The sequence below is a fragment of the Solanum verrucosum genome, unplaced genomic scaffold (assembly GCF_900185275.1).
Source record: "Solanum verrucosum unplaced genomic scaffold, falcon-dt-bn FXZP01000261.1, whole genome shotgun sequence".
NCBI lineage: Eukaryota > Viridiplantae > Streptophyta > Magnoliopsida > Solanales > Solanaceae > Solanum > Solanum verrucosum.
The window spans coordinates 12,714,790-12,732,928 of NW_026019969.1; the positions used below are offsets into that span (position 1 = coordinate 12,714,790).

At 34.4% G+C, this 18,139-nt stretch overlaps 3 protein-coding genes across 4 annotated transcripts in view; 1 reads left to right on the forward strand and 2 right to left on the reverse strand.

Annotated features, from left to right (window-relative positions):
• Positions 1-4,533: 4,533 nt before the first annotated feature.
• LOC125816211 (probable receptor-like protein kinase At1g49730) lies at positions 4,534-9,397 on the forward strand. Of its 2 annotated transcripts, none has more exons than XM_049495795.1 (9): positions 4,534-4,663; positions 5,757-6,308; positions 7,031-7,312; positions 7,432-7,693; positions 7,834-7,886; positions 8,065-8,132; positions 8,222-8,311; positions 8,490-8,574; positions 8,662-9,397. In XM_049495795.1, the coding sequence occupies exons 1-9, from the start codon at positions 4,579-4,581 to the stop codon at positions 9,189-9,191; spliced, it is 2,007 nt and encodes a 668-aa protein (XP_049351752.1). In that variant the 5' UTR covers positions 4,534-4,578; the 3' UTR covers positions 9,192-9,397. The 2 variants fall into 2 exon arrangements, with proteins under 2 accessions (XP_049351752.1, XP_049351753.1); XM_049495796.1 differs by having other exon boundaries at positions 8,071-8,132.
• Positions 9,398-10,288: 891 nt separating this feature from the next.
• LOC125815595 (uncharacterized) lies at positions 10,289-15,380 on the reverse strand. Its single transcript, XM_049495103.1, has 3 exons — positions 15,228-15,380; positions 12,797-14,458; positions 10,289-11,184 (listed from the first exon to the last, which is right to left on the reverse strand). Exon 2 carries the CDS (start codon positions 14,419-14,421, stop codon positions 12,859-12,861), a length of 1,563 nt encoding a protein of 520 aa, XP_049351060.1. The 5' UTR covers positions 14,422-14,458; positions 15,228-15,380; the 3' UTR covers positions 10,289-11,184; positions 12,797-12,858.
• Positions 15,381-16,547: 1,167 nt separating this feature from the next.
• Positions 16,548-18,139, reverse strand: part of LOC125816272 (thioredoxin M3, chloroplastic-like) — a 5,405-nt gene continuing 3,813 nt past the window's right edge. Inside the window, exon 2 of the mRNA XM_049495856.1 lies at positions 16,548-17,191. Coding sequence (XP_049351813.1) covers positions 16,872-17,191 — 320 coding nt within the window. The 3' untranslated portion in view covers positions 16,548-16,871. The remainder of the gene's footprint in view (positions 17,192-18,139) is intronic.

Here is an 18,139-nt window from a genome sequence, read left to right on the forward strand (position 1 = left end):
TGAATTACTCGTTGTTTCATATTAGTTGTTCATTTCTTATTTTATATGATGAATCATAAAAATATACATAAAATGAATGATTTTATTATTTTACACTTTTATCTATTAAATATTTTCTTCATCTCACATTAGTTGATCATTTTTTTTATACACTTATTAAAAAAATATTTTACTAATTCATCCTTAAAAAACTTCTTATGAATTTTACAAACAAATATGGACAGTATTAAAATGAATTAATTGCAATGGCTAATATAGAAAAAATTTAATTAGTGTTTTCTTAATTTAGTAAAGTGGACAACTATTCCCTCTATTCGTTTTTGCTAGTCAGTGTGTGACTTGGCACACAAATTAAAAATAATTATTGATATAAATATTTTACCATACAATTCCTATTAATGTTGAGGGTAAAACATTTGTGGTTGACTTATCGGTCACGGTTCGATTTTGAGCACCCCTAATGAAAATATACTTTAAAATTAAGTGATAAATAAAAATGAACGGAGGGAATAATATGAGACAATTATTTTTAAAAAGATGATCAACTAATATGAGACGGGGGAAGTACCAAGTAGAGTCGCATTCAAAGTTAACGACCCTCCGTCCAACAATAGTTGTCCACTATTGACTTTACACACTTTTTTAAAAACTATAAATAGAAGAGTAATTTTACTATATCACTCTTTACAGGAGTGTAATAAACACCATGTCTTAAAAAATGTAATAGGGAAACGACTATAATTAATGACAATGGTAAATTAGGAACTAAGTGTAAAATTAGTCATTGATTTCATAAAGTGAACAAGTATGGTTGAACATTCCAGAATAATATTATGGACAACTATTGTTGAACGGGATTTATGCAGTTTGTCTTTTTTTTTACCTAGTATATCCTCAATTTATTAACATTAAGTTAATTCCTTTAAAAAATACAGTGAATAAGGATATTTGAGATCCTATCAATTAATAAATGTAAAATGATAAATTCATTATAAAAATTAATATTTTCTTAATAGATGTGCCAAATTAAAAATTTGACGAGTTAAAAAATGATAGAACAAAATATATTTGTTAGAGAAATGGACGTTCCAATCATACTAGATAACTACTTAAATCATTATTTCATAACAATAAACTTGGCTTGACAGAAAAGTATGAAAATTTTATCCTTTTTTTGTTTGCCTTCTTCCTTTCTTAGAAATATACATGCGCAAGCTTTTAAGCAAAGTGTTGTGGTTGGGAAAACTTCTTAAATTGGATAACATTAGCCTTTTTTGTTCTAGTATAATAAAATGTTTTCTTTAATTACTTTTTTGCCCTTCAGAGCTTCTTTTATATTGTCACAAAAATACAAATATTTTTATCATTTAAGATTGATGTCAAATATGTAAATTAGATTTTACGTATTATTGCTCTTATTTAAATTCTAAAAGTGCAAAACATATTTGATCAGATCTGATGATCTTTTAACTTTTGGCCTTCCAAATTTTAAGTAAAACATAGGTGACTAAAAATATCAAGACATTCAAATAATAAAATAATTTTTCATTCAATATAAATTTTTATGTCTGTATCATAATATATTACAAGTTATGTCTTACAAGGCATAACAAGTAATGTCGTACTACATAAAACGAGGAGACAAAAATTAGGGGACAAACAACACTAATTTCAATATAGTTTATGAGAAAATTACTTTCTTTCACGCGAGTTTTTAATAATATACATCTTAACAAAATTCAAACTTTCGAATACATATATTTTCAATGTCCAGATACGTGTATTTCGGATACAAAAGGTCAAAAATAGGTGTAATTTATTTTAGATATACTATATTGAAGTGGAGTCACGTGTATTTGACTATCTAAATCGCCTCTCTCATATTTCCCTTTGTATCTACATTTCAGGGTGTATTTGGCATTCTTGATAGATGTATCTAATGTGATTTGTATGTATTTGAGATACACAAACTCTCTCGTTCACTTCCCTTCCTATAAATATGTATTATAGAGTATATTTGGTAAGCAAAAATACGTGTATCTAGGTGTATTTGACTTAAAATTTATCATAAAATTATTAATTAGTAAGACAATATATAATTTTTATAAATATTTATGTAATTGGATAGTTTTTCGCAATTAAAGTCACCCCAAATCTGTGCAAAAACTTGTTTCTTCTTCATATATAAGCCCACGGCCTTGTTTGTTTAGTGGGCTGGACCGACCTTATTTACTGACTTGCCCCGCCAAAAGAATTGGGCTTTAAATTGGTCCGGCTGTACCAAGCTTTGCTGCCCCACAAGTAAAATTATTATTTTTTTGGAGAAAAATTTAGAAATAGCAAACACAATAAACATAATAAGGCTCTATAACTATAATGTTAATAATTGCGCTCCGTAGCTATAGACTATAGTTTCATTTGTTATGGAGACTGTAGTTTGTATATTTATGCCCGTTTGTATATTTCGTTTGTGAATATACAAATAAGGTAAGTATATATAAATTATGTATTTATACATTTAAGAACTTTTCAGAACCCCATTTAAATATTTCGTTTACCAATATACAACTAGGGTAATTTATTATGATACACACATAGCTAGACTAAACATATACAAAATTCTGGATTTATACAATCATGAATCGAATTGTACAAATTCTGAATTTATACAAATCAGATGAATAACAAGAATAAAGGAAACTGTAGCCAAAAAATACATTTTTTCTTAAACCGTAGCTATAGTCAAACGTTTTCTATGCATAATTTTTCCTTTTTTTTATTTTATTTAAAAGTATTTAAATCACACTAAAGAAGAAAAAACAAAAGGTGTAGAAAAGGTATAAAGAACCCGTGGCCTAACAACTTTCGTCTTGTTGTGGACAACACTCTATTATTCTCTCAAGCAAGAATCTGCTGCCTTATTTATGAACCCCACCCTTTTATCTTCTTATAAAATAAATTACAAATAAAAATATTCTCTCATGGATTTGCCTTGGTAATCATTTTTTTCTGGAAAATATTTACACACCTCAAACACCATTATTTTCAATGTACATTAAGCAACAAATCTGTGAGTTAGTTATACTCAATTTATGTGATATTATTTAATTATACATAAATTATAAATTTAAAAAGAGACTTCTAAAAACATAGAGTAAATCTTGGAAATTTCAATGGCTATAGAAAAAAGTAGCATATAAATTGAAATGAAGAAAGTAATAATCAATTTGCATATGTTAAATGCATTGTAAGAAATATCTATTGATGTTTACTCACACCTATTTATAATAATAAATATTTCATGTACACATAATGTCCTAACAAATTGTTGATGAAATATGAAAGCAGCAAATTTCGAAAATCTTTAAAATTCATTGTAATTCTTTTTAGTCAAAGAAAGAAAAATAAAATTAACCTAATTTACCTCAATTTGTAACTAATTACCCCTCTAAAATTAAAATTAATGAAAATGCATACGTACCAATTTTTTTTTAATTTCTTCGTGTGATGTAATAAAGTGTAAGTCATTTACACATATATTTTTTAGTTTTTATATGATTTTTTTGATTTTATACCTAAGAAATTTGATTTTATTTATTATTATTCAATTTATAAGCGGACGGACGCATTTTATTTTGAGGACTAGAAAGATCTTCTTTGACAGTGATTTTGTCAAATGGACTTTTATTACGGTATTACCCTTACACTTATGGCTTGGATTGTACTGCATTTATCAAATATGAATATAAAAAATATCGGTGCAGATTTACTGACTTTGACAAATCAAAATACTACAAAAACTAATACTGTATATACCATTTTAGATGGAACAAGTCACCAATTGTTCATTTTTCGAAAATGACATTGTTCTGGACATGTAACACTTTTATTAAAGAAAATTATACCGTGTATTTCTACTTTTAATTATATGTAACTTGTTAAATTATCCTAAAATAAGAAAATTGTAATAATAAAGTGGTAGAAATTATTTAAAACTGTTTTAAATCATTAGTTCAACTCCTAGTATGACTTGTCCTTTTATATTCTGTATAGTAATAAATATTATCTTAAAAACATTTGCAGACAAATATTATAAAAAGTAAGGATGAAGAGGGTAAGAGATTGTAGCGTAATTGCGGTGAAACAGGACAAAGATAAATTGTATAAGTTGTATATTATCACAAAAGAATAATATGATTATTTGACACTTAAGTGTGAGTTTTTTTTTATTTAATCCCCGCCTAGTAGCTTCAACCTTTTTGGCTCCTTTGATAATTTAAACTTACGATATTAAAGATCAAAAGTGAAAAAATATTTATTATCGGAGCAACTCGTCTCGTCCTTATGTATGAGCTTATGTTGTCGAGACATGGAAAAAAATAGAAGGAAAATGTTAAAAAGTGGGGACTGTGGGGGGTCTATACAAGGTCTTGAGTCAGTCAAAAGCGGCAGTGGCTGCTCCTCCTAGGACTCTGCTCAGTTTCAATTGTTTCTAATTTTTTCCTAAAATAAGCTAAGGCAATTTACCACTCTTCAATCATATCTGCATCTGTTCTATATTGGTATTGAGGTTCTGCCATGACATTGTACGGACAAGCCATCTTTCTGGGTTTCTTGATCTTTCTTGAAATGCACCTTTTATCAACAACAACTGCTGCTTCAGGTATTACATCTTTTGTGTTGTTGATTTCCTTCAATTACATCTTGTTTTGGGAGCTTCCCATTTTGTTGTTCAACAGTTTTGAGTTATATTCTATCTTGAGTTTGAGGTAAAGGAGAAAAAAATGACATTTTTAAAATTGTAATTTGGGCTTATTTATGAGTGTTTGATGATAGAAGTTATAGTGAGCTTGAAGGCTGAAGCTGCTTTTATTTTCTTGAAAATCTTATGGGTGTTTGTCTTGTACTTGGTTTTGATGTGTTTGGGGTTCATGAGTATTTAAGAGGGAAGTGGAAGAAGTAAGGTATTTATGGAAATGTGATTAATGTGCCTGCATGACTATAAAGACCTGCCAATTTTCAGTGACAATGTGCTTTTTGTTTTGTTGGAATTTGGAAATGTGTATGAAAGCTTGCCAATGTCAGTGGTGAAGCTCATACTAATCCAATTTATGTTTGCTTGTAAGTTTCATAACATTCAAATTCAATACGACAGCTATTCGTAGTTCAGTTTTAATATTGCTATATGCATTACTTCATTTAATGATGGTGTTACTGCACGATGTACTGATGTTTCTTTTGGAGTTTCAGCTATACAATGACAGTGTAAATAATTTATATTTATCAGTGCAATTGATGGAATGTACAATCAAACTACGACTTGTCCTGTCTTAAGTCTAATGGTCCAAGTTTTCATCTGTAGTCTAGGTGTATAAGATCAATGTGCATATAATTCACTGTTAATTCTTATAATTGGAGATATTCAGGTTGATACCCCTCCCCAAACACCCACACGTAAATAGCTTTGACCTCTTGCTTTCCACAAAACTGAGCTTATACAATACAGGTACTTTTAACATGTTGCATCTAAGTAGTTTTTCAAAGTCTTTTTATCTGTATATTACTGCTAATATCATTGCTGTTGTAATCTATAAGTTGGTTGCTTCCCTTTTATATTTTTCTCGGTGTGTGTGGTGTGGTGGGGTTCATTTAGGGAGTGTACTGTAAAAGGAAGTAGAACTGGAGTAATGCAGAAACATTTCTCAATGAATTGAGATATGAACAATGACTATCTATATTTCCTTCTACACATGCAGTGTGCCCCTTAGACATGACTGGATCCAACTATACTCTGACTGCCTCAATCTGCTCCAACAAAGAAGAAAGAGGAAAGTGTTGCCGCTACATTAATGCCTTGGTTGCAATTTCTGTTGCTCGATATGCAAATGCAACAAGCAACCTGGGGGTTAATGCTGACACATCACAGATTTGCCTAGACAAAATAGCAGAAATTTTCCAATTCCATGGAGTCAACAGAAACGCAACAGTGTTCTGTGGGTTTGGAACAAAAATTCCTGTCAACTATGATTGCCAAGGTCGAACAACTGTAACTCAGATGATTCAATCTCCACAATTTTCAAGTGTTACTAAAACCTGCCAAGTCCCTCTCTCGGGGGAAAGTGAATGCAGAAAATGCCTCAATGCTGGCATCTTGTATCTCCGCAATCTAGTTGGTACAGCTAATAATATGACATTTAGTACTTGTAGAGATGCAACTTTTGCTGCTCTTGCAAGCCAAGTTGACAATGCATCAGCTATTGATCTTGCTCGCTGTTTCTTTGGGGTTATAGGCCTTATTATACCTCCAGGTACGTCTTAATAGGGTAGTGCTGGGATTCATTATCACGGAAGCTTAGATAGAACAGTTACAGGAATTGTACCGAATGTTTTATGCATTGGAATATTGTTACCAACATTGAATCCTTTTCTTGAAATTCTGATGAGTTGCTTTCAGTTTTCCATATTCTTTATAAGGTATGCCATTCAGGTCTAAGTGTGAGCTACATAAAATTGCACAACCATTCCGTGCCGAGCCTATTCTATAACTATCAAAATATAGGATAAAGAACAAAAGAAAGAAAAAGGAGAAAGCAGAAAAAGAAACCTACTTCTATTTGTTTTCTTTGTTCTGTCATAAGCCCTGAAGTAATTTCTTCTCTACACAACTGTATTCCAGTGTCTTTTATACCTTAATCATTAACTTGCCCGGAATTAGTCATAAAATCCTTAAATCTTCTATTCCTAGACTCGAACATTTTCAGCTTCTTTCCAGCAACATCCTCCATTGTGTCATATTAGCCTCACCTTACACTCGGAGCAAACTGCTGTTATGACCCTCATTTTGCACCTTTTTCTGGTCCCGTGTCTTTCTCTGGTATGTTTACTAATGTTAATTTCTTAGGCAGGGAGTTGGTGTTTGTTTTTGTACTTCTGCACATAAAAAATATTTCCATGGATCATTTTAGTGATGTAATGCACTTTCAGCCATATGAAAAGTTCTGACTTCCATTGTACGTCTAACCACTTTCAGGACCATCTCCATCACAACTTTCACCAGAGGTCTCTCCAAACCCTCCTGTTGCTGCAAGTCCCGCTCAACTTTCCTTGAATACACCTGTGAAGGAAAATCACCATCCTTACCATCTTACATTAGTACCAGTTATTGGCATAGTAGTTACAGTCATGGCTGTCCTGATGCTGTTTATCTTAATTGTTCTGATTTGGAGGAAAAGCAAAGAGCTGGAAGATTCTGATGCAACTGATAAGATATATTCCAAATCCTTCACACATCCACCAAAAAGATTCCAGGAAGGTAATTTATGGTTCTTTTAGACTATTTGTGTACTAATCGAAGACGACATTGCAAGATCTGTTCATTTATTCTCTAGGGTTCTTATCCTGTTTACTTATTATTATGCAAAATGCACACAGGTACGGCTTCTATATTTACGAAATACAGCTATAAGGGGACAAAGAAAGCAACCAACAACTTCAGCACAACTATTGGACAGGGAGGATTTGGCACAGTATACAAAGCTGAATTTAAGGATGGTTCCGTGGTAGCAGTGAAAAGAATGAACAAGGTTTCTGAGCAGGCTGAGGATGAGTTTTGCAGAGAAATAGAACTGCTTGCTCGACTGCATCATCGTCATCTTGTTGCTCTAAGGGGCTTTTGCACTGAAAGGCATGAGAGGTTTGGGAATCATACTTGCAAATTTCTCTGTTCATTTTTTCTACCTCGTCTCTTTGTCCAGCTTTCAATGTAAGGTGACCTATTAACTAGTTCACGTATTAATATCTTCTTTTCGATACTGAACATTTATCATGGAGCAGGTTTCTCATGTATGAGTATATGCCAAGTGGAAGCTTAAAGGATCAGCTTCACAGTATGCTCTTAATCTTCGAGTCTTATTTGCTGATTTTAATTTTAACAAAAAATTAGCCTTTAACATCAGTAACTGGTCTGTTATTTGTTGTTGACAAATACATAGTGCATCTTTTACTACTGTTCCATCTTGAAGTAGTTGTTGATTTGCTTGATTGTTCCTCTAAATATATGTGAAGATCCAGGTACAACTCCCCTCAGCTGGCGTACTAGAATTCAAATAGCTATTGATGTTGCAAACGCTCTGGTACAATTTTTATTTTACTCTGTCCAATTGTTATAATTTTATAAGCTGCTTAACATTCAGTGCGCTTATTTCTTGTTACCTCCATGTAGGAATATCTTCATTTCTATTGTGATCCTCCACTGTGCCATAGGGACATCAAATCAAGCAATATATTATTGGATGAAAACTTAGTTGCGAAGGTAACTTACATTAATTCAAGAGTGAACCTAGTTTCCTTTTACTACAAGGATGAACGTCAAATCTTTCTTTTGTTCTTGCCTACTGAATTGGTAAAAAATTAACTCTAAAATATTCCCTACTGCTTTATAAGATCTGTTGGCAGAGCAGATTATTCTTTTAACTCTTGTAATATGATAGGTTGCAGATTTTGGCCTTGCACATGCTTCAAAGGATGGTTCTATTTGCTTTGAACCAGTAAACACAGAGATCAAGGGAACTCCAGGTTGGGGAAAAGTCTACTTATTTGAGTAAAATTCAAGCATCATTCATTACCTTGATGATGTAGAGGGATCTTTGCTTTGTTATTTAGGTTATATGGATCCCGAGTATGTCATCACCCAAGAGCTTACAGAGAAAAGTGATGTATATAGTTATGGAGTAGTATTACTGGAATTAATCACAGGGAGACGGGCAATTCAAGATAACAAAAATTTGATAGAGTGGGCCGAAATGTTCATGACATCAGAATCTAAGATAACTGAGCTTGTCGATCCTAACATTGGAGATTCTTATGACTTTGATCAACTTCAGACCCTTTTAGCAATTGTTAGATGGTGTACTCAGAAAGAAGGACGGGCTCGTCCTTCAATCAAGCAGGTCCTTAGGCTTTTGTATGAGTGTGCAGACCCAATGCACAGTGGCTTTGTTGAATCCTTGGACGATGAAGACTACGATGAGATTGAAGGAAAGGGAAGAACAAGTAGGTCTAGGCTGCACAAAGGTGAGGGAATATTTCACAGCGGTGATGGAAGGTGTCTAGCTTCGTCGTCAAGTACATCGAGGTCCTACTGTAGCAGGAGCTTCCTAATTGAAACCAGCCCTCCCCAGTCTCCACTCTAATGTACCAGTTATTTGAGACCACTGCTTTGACTGTTAAGTAACTTTCTTTTTTTAATATCCGAGGAATCCCCGAGGGCCAGCTGATGCATGGTTCAAACTCGGTGGGTAATGGACCCACCCCTCCACCCTTTTGACTGTTAACTATCTCTTACGCAGATTTTAACTGTAAAGCCATTACATATCAGAGTTTTAAGGTATTGACTTCACCATCCTGACATTGATAAGTAGCGTGCACGATCCAGAGGCTGTAATCCATAGGTCCATGAAGTTTGCTTCATTTCCACCAAACAACTTTTTCCTTGCAAAGAAGCCTGTGGCTATAAGAGTTGTATTCTTTTTCCTCCATGAATTTTTTTTGGAGAGGTAGTAACTAACAACTTTAGTTTTCCTGTTCTCTTTGGTTTGGTTTGTTGTGTTTAACATTCTTTAGTACTTTCCAGGGCTGTTATTTCTTGTAAGTTATTGGATTGTGAATTTGTTGACTTGTGCTCTCTTTACCTGTATGTTTCCAACATTAGAAGAACTTGCTGCTTTCGCGGCTAATCTGGAAAAAAAAGAAAGCTTTTATCAACAGCTGTGACATTTACATTGGAGATGATATGGATTGGATACATTTTGTCAATCTTGCTGCATATCACATTCTCAAGATGAACTTTGACTTCTTCTTTTGTTTTCCTTTCCTGTATCTTTCTCAGATACTTGTTGCCAAATTTGATTCATTCGTTCATGTCTTTCCTGCATCTTTTTTTCTATTCATAAGATGGCTTCATACTAATAGCTTTTAGCTGGTGTACTGAGTACTGACATCAGTTAAGAACAAAAACTCTTTCATCTACGAGATATTTATTATGCTGTATCATTGTCACTCCACGGTCGACAAGAAGAAAATTGAAGTTCAAAACTTAACTAAAATTACCTTACAATTCCGACAGGTAAATAGGCAAAAGGTTTTAATCAAACAAAAATGCCATTAGTATCATACAGTCAAAAATGGGTCTAGAAAAGAGTTTCTCAAGCCTTGCCTGAACAAGGAGGGGTGTTGCGTAGTTTATACATAATAAACTTGCAATGGGAGGAGGGAGGAAGAAGGTCAAGAAACCAGTTTAATTAATATTCAAGAAATACAGACCATATGACAATTTGCTGACAAATGAACATCTGTAAGGAAGATACAACAATCCTTCCAGTCAATTATACAGCATAATCTGCCTTACAGAACAAATGTTCCACACAGAAGCAAACAAATAGCTCCAAGCTTAACATTAACAAACAGCAACAGAAGCTGTTAGACAACATCCCTTGAAAAAACAGAACTTTTGGGAATTCAGAACCCTCTTCTGTGATGCTTCTGCATGTGGTAAAAGCATCTGTTACATGGAGCAAGTGCTCCTAGCCCTCATCTAGCTTAAATATCCAAAGTATGTGATTAAACTATTGCCACCATTTTCTGCAGAGAATGGAACAATCCAAAGGATGAAAACAGTTGAAGTTTCATGACAAACTTTACACCTCAATGAGCAACATCAAAGCGCATGTTTATATGACTCAAGTCCTTGACCGATTGTTCAAGTTACTGTATATGACATGATCATATGGACCCTACGACCATATGCTATTGCTGCTGAGACCCAACTAAGTCTTTTCATAGCCATGCTTGTTGTGCATATCTCCACCAACTTAGATGTTCACACGACCAGATTCAATCCTTTATGGCTGCCCAACTTGCACTTACAGTAAAATAAGGCTACCAATCACTTGGGACCTGTATCCTTTATCCCTTATTATCCAATCACAAGTTTATTATCTTTGCCATCAGACTTCTGCAGGAGCGCTTCAAATTGGTACACAAACCATAAACAAATTGAAAGTAGTGACAAAAATGATTCGACTATTGCAAGACTGTACTGCCATAATTGACACCATTGTGGGAGCTTTTGCAAGGAGACAGGGCCTTCTCTAACTTCAACATCCCTCCAATGCAACAAGGCCTAAGCTGTGCCATGACAGATAAGATGACATTGTTAGATGCTAACTAAGAAAGCAGCACTAAAAAGTAACGCAAAGAAAATCTCACATTAGTATTAGGATACGCAACCCGGATGTAACTAAGAAAGAAGCACTAAAAACTGACACTAAGAATTTCACATTAGTAATAAGTTACGCCGGGACTAATAAATTTGACATGCAGCTGTAATTCAGACACACGGCCAGAACTAAGAAGTAACGGAAAGAAAATCTCACATTAGTATTAGGATACGCAACCCGGATGTAACTAAGAAAGAAGCACTAAAAAATGACACTAAGAATTTCACATTAGTAATAAGTTATGCCGGGACGTATAAATTTGGCATGCAGCTGTAATTCAGACACACGGCCAGCACTAAAAAGTAACGCAAAGAAAACCTCACATTAGTATTAGGATACGCAACCCGGATGTAACTAAGAAAGAAGCACTAAAAATGACACTAAGAATTTCACATTAGTAATAAGTTATGCCGGGACATATAAATTTGGCATGCAGCTGTAATTCAGACACACGGCCAGCATGCAATGCTTCCTGTCATGGAAGCTTTCTTCTCTCCTTAACAGGTGAATACATCCAAAATTGTCCTTTCATAGTGCTCAGCAATTAAATGTAACAAACAAAAATGGAAATATGGATTAATATGCCTCGAAAATGTTGCAAATTGATTTGGTATCTCCATTTTGAACTCTCAACATATGGCAAATACCTGAGAGGAGCAGCTTACTGCAACTAGCTAGACCCCCATATTAGCAAAAAAAGAATAACTTCAGTTAGTTTCGGCATATAGACTGATAAGTTACTTAAAATATTACCAAAAACTCTTTGGAGCAAACTAGATACGGTTCTAGTTTCTTTTCCCCTGGCTAAGCTTAAGAGCCTTGACAAAAGGGTAGACTTTCACTACTCCCACCAAATTGACTCAATCAAACTGGTAAGATATCCTTCTCTTCTGTCTAAAAAATATAACAACAAAAATAATATATTTAAGAAAAGCTCTTGAAGTAAAATGAGGACAGAAGCCCAGTCATAGTTAAGTTGAAGCCAACTCAGTTTACCCAAAGGTTACAAAACTGGACAGCCAGATTGCTTACCTTTGATAATAGTCTCTTTGCAGCAAAGAGTTTTGAAAAACCATGAGATGAGCTATAGAGTGTTTTCCCAAAGCAAATACACTTACGGAAAACTTTGACTAATTCCATAGACTTGGGTAAATATGGGGAAGAGATAGGCATCTCACTGAATTTAGAAGCAGAATTCAGATCCAAGTTATATACGGCAAAAAATAAGAATCCATAAAAAAGTGCATCTTGCCCATTATTGATATGTACCATGATGAGGAAAAAGAACACCTGCACAAACTAGCTTGAATAATTTACACCTTCTAGCATGTATTTAGATGAAAGCAACAGGAGAAAATATACACAGAGATCCCCTGTTGTTCAGGTGTTACATAGGAACTTCTGACATTATAGAACAAACTAAGTCATGATGGACAAACATGACTTCAGCTTTTCTTTGTCATACTGAAGAGAAAACAAAAACAAAAAAATAACAAGGACAAAGTAGCAACAACAAATACCTCAGCATAAGTCCCGAGGAAGTTAAGCTAGTAAATAGTCAAGAAATAAACGATAAACACTTCTAGGCACCAACAGCAGCCAGAAACTTTCTCTTACTAACGGGCTCCTCTTGCACAATCACTACATCTTTCACCTTTGCTAGTAGCTGCTCAAGTTCAACCACTCCAAAGCTCTCGTAGTCTAATTGCCTCTTGTACCTTTGTTGATATATTGCGTCAAAACAACCAAGAAAAATCCGGCAAGAGTAGCTAACAAGTATCTCTTGAAGTTCATACTTGAAATTTTCAAGGCTTTTTTCAACCATATTAGATTTCTCACAGCTTCCCCCATGCTCTTTTATGGGTCCTCTTTCATCATCAGAGAACTCATCTGAAGATCCAACCCCAGTCACAATATCGGCATTTCCCTCTTGTGTTCCTTTTCCTTTGTTATCTCTTTTTAATATAGTTATGGGGGGAGCACTTGGTACAGCACATGAATTATGGAGGTAGACAAACTTCTTTTGGCCTTTCCCCCCGACAGAAATTGCATCACTCATCTTCTTGAGAAGATTCACGAGCTTAGCTGCACCATATTCTGAAACATAAAGAGGCCTCCCATAAATTTTCTGGTATTCTGCAGGAACACGTGTAAGAGGCAAGCAGCCGCCAGATAATTCAAGCAACTTCACTAGCTGCCCCTTCAAACCATTTATATCCCCAGGCTGCACCCATGTCAAGTCACTCTGGTCATGTGAAGATGGACCTCCAGCTGAAACTTCGTTTAAACCAGAAGGAAGACTATGAGTTCTCATACCCGTAGGATAACATGGCATGGAAATTGCAGTGGTATTATATTCAGCCAGAGAATGTGATATCATTGAGAATTCCCTTGCATTATAGTAGCTCTGTGAGAGGCCCCTATACAGTATTGCTTCATCTTCATGCTGACCATCTGGGTTGTCATTAATCTGGCAACACCCCATTAGAATCCCAGTAATGTCTGAGACACCACCACGACAAGGCATTAAGGCCTTCGCAGGAGGCACAAAGCCTTCACCTCGAACGACACTTGGCCAGTCCCATACAAACCTCCCTGCATTACATAGAGCAGACGAAACACCAACCCCCGAAGGAATGACAAGGATCACAGTGTATCCACGTTGACCAAGAATGTGAAGTGCAGGAGCAAAATCAACATCTCCTGAAATTAGCATAATGGACGAGGGTGGAGGATTGTCAAGAGCAAAAAGAAACATGTCAACCAAGATGGCCTTGTCAGCTGCATCCTTTCTGCCATTGGGGACATCTACAAGTTTAACACCAGTTCTCTGGCATCCCTCCCTTAATCGTCTCGGGAAAGCATTAAAATCTCCATAGGCAGAAAACAGTGTAACTGCTCCTTTGATCACAGGATGGACCCGCAGAGTCATTCTGATGTTGCCAGCCACATCCTCAGGCCGTACATCACTTGGAACAGGACAGTTCTCAATGTCCCAAAGAATTGCCACTGGTCCCTGTGAAGAATTTGGGCTTTGCAGGGAAAAAGTTGCTAGTGCTTTCGCATTTGTGTTTGTCATCAGCTTCCCACTTTGTTCTGAGGACTCTGATGACAATCCAAAAGATGAAGTAGGAGGAAGTTCCATCAGTGTTTCAGCTAACGATTGTGTAGTCCCAGGTTACCTGTATATGGCCAACAAAATGAGCAACTAGCAACAAACTAGACGAATCACTAGATACAAAATTCCATCTAAATAGAAGTATTTCCAAACACTTGCATTAATACTGAAGCAGACTCATGAATAATCAATTCACAAGCAGTCACCATAATTTACTCAGGACGAAAAACAATAACGTTTTTCAGCAATATAAAAGCTAGAACAGATTAACAATGGACTCTTTAGTTCTCAGTATAACTATTTAAGCATATTTTGTAATGGATTATGGGACTTAGAACCCACATCAAGGGAAAAAAAAAAACATCTTGAATTCTCAAAACATCAAATACGAAGTAAAAGCCGGCTAAAAAGCTGAAGAATTTCCAGAGTAAAATAGAAAAACTTCCTGTAGCAAAAACTGATCTGATCAAAACACAAAAATAAATAAATAGAAATTCCAACAATAAACTAAACCCCAATCCCAAACTAGTTCCGATCAACTACATGAATCTCATGTATCCATTCGTCTCTAATTCAGGTAAATCCCATAAATTCCAACAATTTGGACAATTAAAAACAGTATTTTCCTAAATTTAACTGGAAGCCTTTGGATTAACTCATGGGTAAATTAAAGGGTATCCAAGAAAATAACGTCAACATCTTATTCAAGAAATAAAAAAAGTTGTGCAAACAACAGCTACATACCCAGTGAGATCCAACCAAGTGATGTGGAATTCAAATACGGAAACCCTACATAGAATTAGCAAATACGTATACGAGAGGGGAGAAAGTACCTGAAGACGAAAGAATCGATGAGCTGCAAAGTAGAGATGCTGATTCTGCTTCAGAACGAAACCCCCAAAGACTCTGTTTTTGAGTCTTCTTCACTACACTTGTTAATTCTTCATTCGCTTCTTGGAACTAGAGACATCGGAATTGCAATTTGGGCCGCTGCTATACTGCGCGGTTTATATTAGTATACAAAACCGACATTCAATTAATATATAAATATATTTTTTAACTCGACGTCAAATTCTAATATACATATTTTTAGTTGTATAAATTTAAGTATTTATTTATGTATCTTCAAAGATGGTGAATATAGATGTCAGTTGAGTCTAAATTAAATGATGTGTGTATGTGTTATGCTTTAAAATACGACTCTACTTGACAAGTTCAATCCTTCTTCAAACTATAAAGTAAAGACTACTTTATCCTAAACCCTAATTCATACCATAAAAAAGGATGCACTTGAGATCTCATAAATATTAACAAAGTGATCAAAATCTCAAATGTTTGTTCTCTAATATCCCATAAATCTTGAATATTAACAAAAAATCAAAACATCAAATATTATTTATCTCAAACCTATTCTGCAATCAAATATATTGTAGGAAACCCATCAAGTTATTATACTCATAAATATTGATCAATAAAATCATTATTTCATTATAATTTATTTGTGATTATGATCAATTTCTATTACTTTAAAATTTGTACTAAACACACCGATTCATAAAAAGATAATTTTAGTCTTTATAGGTATTGATATTGCTTAATCATAATTAATTACAATAACTTATATCATCACACAAATTTTATTGCTTAATCACAATGAATTGCACTACTTAGGGATAAGCATTCAGCGCAGCTAACCGCAGTTAAGTACTCCCTCACTGTCCCTAATTATTTGTATACTTCTGAATTGGCACACCTATTAAGAAATCAATTAATGACATAGTAAATTTACCATTTCATCCCTATTAATTATGAAGTGGATGAAACGTTTTGCATTTTTCAAAGTAGTTAGTCATTTAATTGAGGGTATAATAGGTAAAAAAAATTGTCCTTTCTTGATTTGTCAAAATGGATAAGTAATTAGGAACAACTATAAAAGGAAAAGTGGACAAGTAATTAGGAACAGATGGAGTAACAAAATAAGGTAAGAGTATCTATAAGTTATGGTTAAGAAATAAAACGCCTTAATTTAGTGCCGCTCTTTTATATGATGCTAAAAATAATGGAAATTTGACAAAATTGTCAATTTTATCATAGGTTAATCACTTAAACTTATCATCTCGTGTTGGCTTATTAGATACCATGTGTCAAAGTACTTGGTGCAAAATATTACTACTAATATGCATCTTAAGAAAGCTCAAGGCTAGTCACTAGTCACAGCAACAAAAACACGTCCAGGAAACAGGACATCTTTAGTTAACTAATACAGTCACTATTCACAAGTTCACCGACCCTATACAAATTTCATTGTGAAGAAAGAAGCCGGAAGTGCTTTCACGGAGAGCAGTCAATGTTGAGGAAAACGAGCCGATGATTCATAGAAAAGGAAAATGCAATTACAAGGCACCAGCGAGGAAGATAATTTTTAAATAGAAGTAGAGAGTTATCCAATTTGCGCATATGCTACCAAGACGTTCTCATTATGAAGATAGAAGTCTTTCAATGGCAGCCACATAGAACTCCTTGGGCATTGTTCCGATAACAGACTCAAATTTCTCCCCATTCTTGAACAGTAACACCACAGGGACAGCCTTGATATCATAGTTCTCAGCAACTTTCGGTTCACGATCTGCGTCCAGTACATAGCATTTTAGTCTCCCTGAATACTCACCTGCAATCTCATCAATTACCCGGTGAACCATCTGGCAGGGGCCACACCAAGTGGCATGAAATTCAACAAGAACAGGAGTATCACTGCTCAATATCAATTTATCCCATGACTTAGCAGTGACAGCTGCAGCTGTACATTGTAAGTTAGGAAGCAATTATTAGCATAAACTTTCAAAATAATTTGGATGAGAAAACCACCATAAATATGCTTCATATATGAATCCATTTCCTGCATACTAATGAACCAAAACACTAAAGCGCCAACCTAAGATACAAACACCAGTAGTTCAAAAAAAAAGATTTCAAAATAAAATTTACGTAAATACATAGCACAGTATACAGACGCATTCTCAATCTAACATTTTCCTGTAGCCCTTTTATATTCCAATCACTACTTCGCAATCCAAATTACTTGATTCCGCTCCTGTAGACATTTTATCATAAATTAGATTATTTTAAATACCCCTATAACATTAATTTATATGACTATTTACTTCTGGTAGAAGCCCTTTGAGAGCAAAATATGATCTCCTGAGCAAATGTAAGGTGGATTAAAAAGTAGTTGAATGCTTTAGATATTCAGCTGTTGTACAATAACATTTTCTCACAATTACTGCACACTTCAAAGATTTCTCCTATTTCAGAGGATCTTCAAGCATCCACCTGGTATTGTAACATATATCTAGGGGCTTGGATCGTTAGATACCCACTATAACATGCTTTTAAAACTTGGCAGAGGTGAAAATGGAAGTTTTAAGAAACAAAATGCTGACACAATTCACTTGAAGTAAATCAAATTATCTGATTAGATAAAGACGCGTGTGTGAGTGTGTTTGTATTATATCAGCTATTATATGAGAAATAAAATATTAATAACGGAGTAAGAAACTGTAGATATTTGTAGAGGATTTTCATTATATTTGGGGAAGGGAGGAGGGCCAAGTGTTGTTGGTTTTGAAATTTCAAGAGTGTATCCACAACTTAATCATTTTATGTGTTTGAACTAATATACTCTTGGTCATATTCAAAGATATTAAAATTCACTTGACAGCATATTCAAACACAATGCCTTATGTAC

Bases quoted from the DNA above. Each gene is read 5' to 3' on its own strand.
- LOC125816211 (XM_049495795.1), top strand. From the start codon at position 4,579: ATGACATTGTACGGACAAGCCATCTTTCTGGGTTTCTTGATCTTTCTT. The intron at 7,313-7,431 runs GTAATTTATGGT...AAATGCACACAG, and splicing joins ACCAAAAAGATTCCAGGAAG to GTACGGCTTCTATATTTACG. The intron at 8,133-8,221 runs GTACAATTTTTA...ACCTCCATGTAG, and splicing joins TTGATGTTGCAAACGCTCTG to GAATATCTTCATTTCTATTG.
- LOC125815595 (XM_049495103.1), bottom strand. From the start codon at position 14,421: ATGGAACTTCCTCCTACTTCATCTTTTGGATTGTCATCAGAGTCCTCA.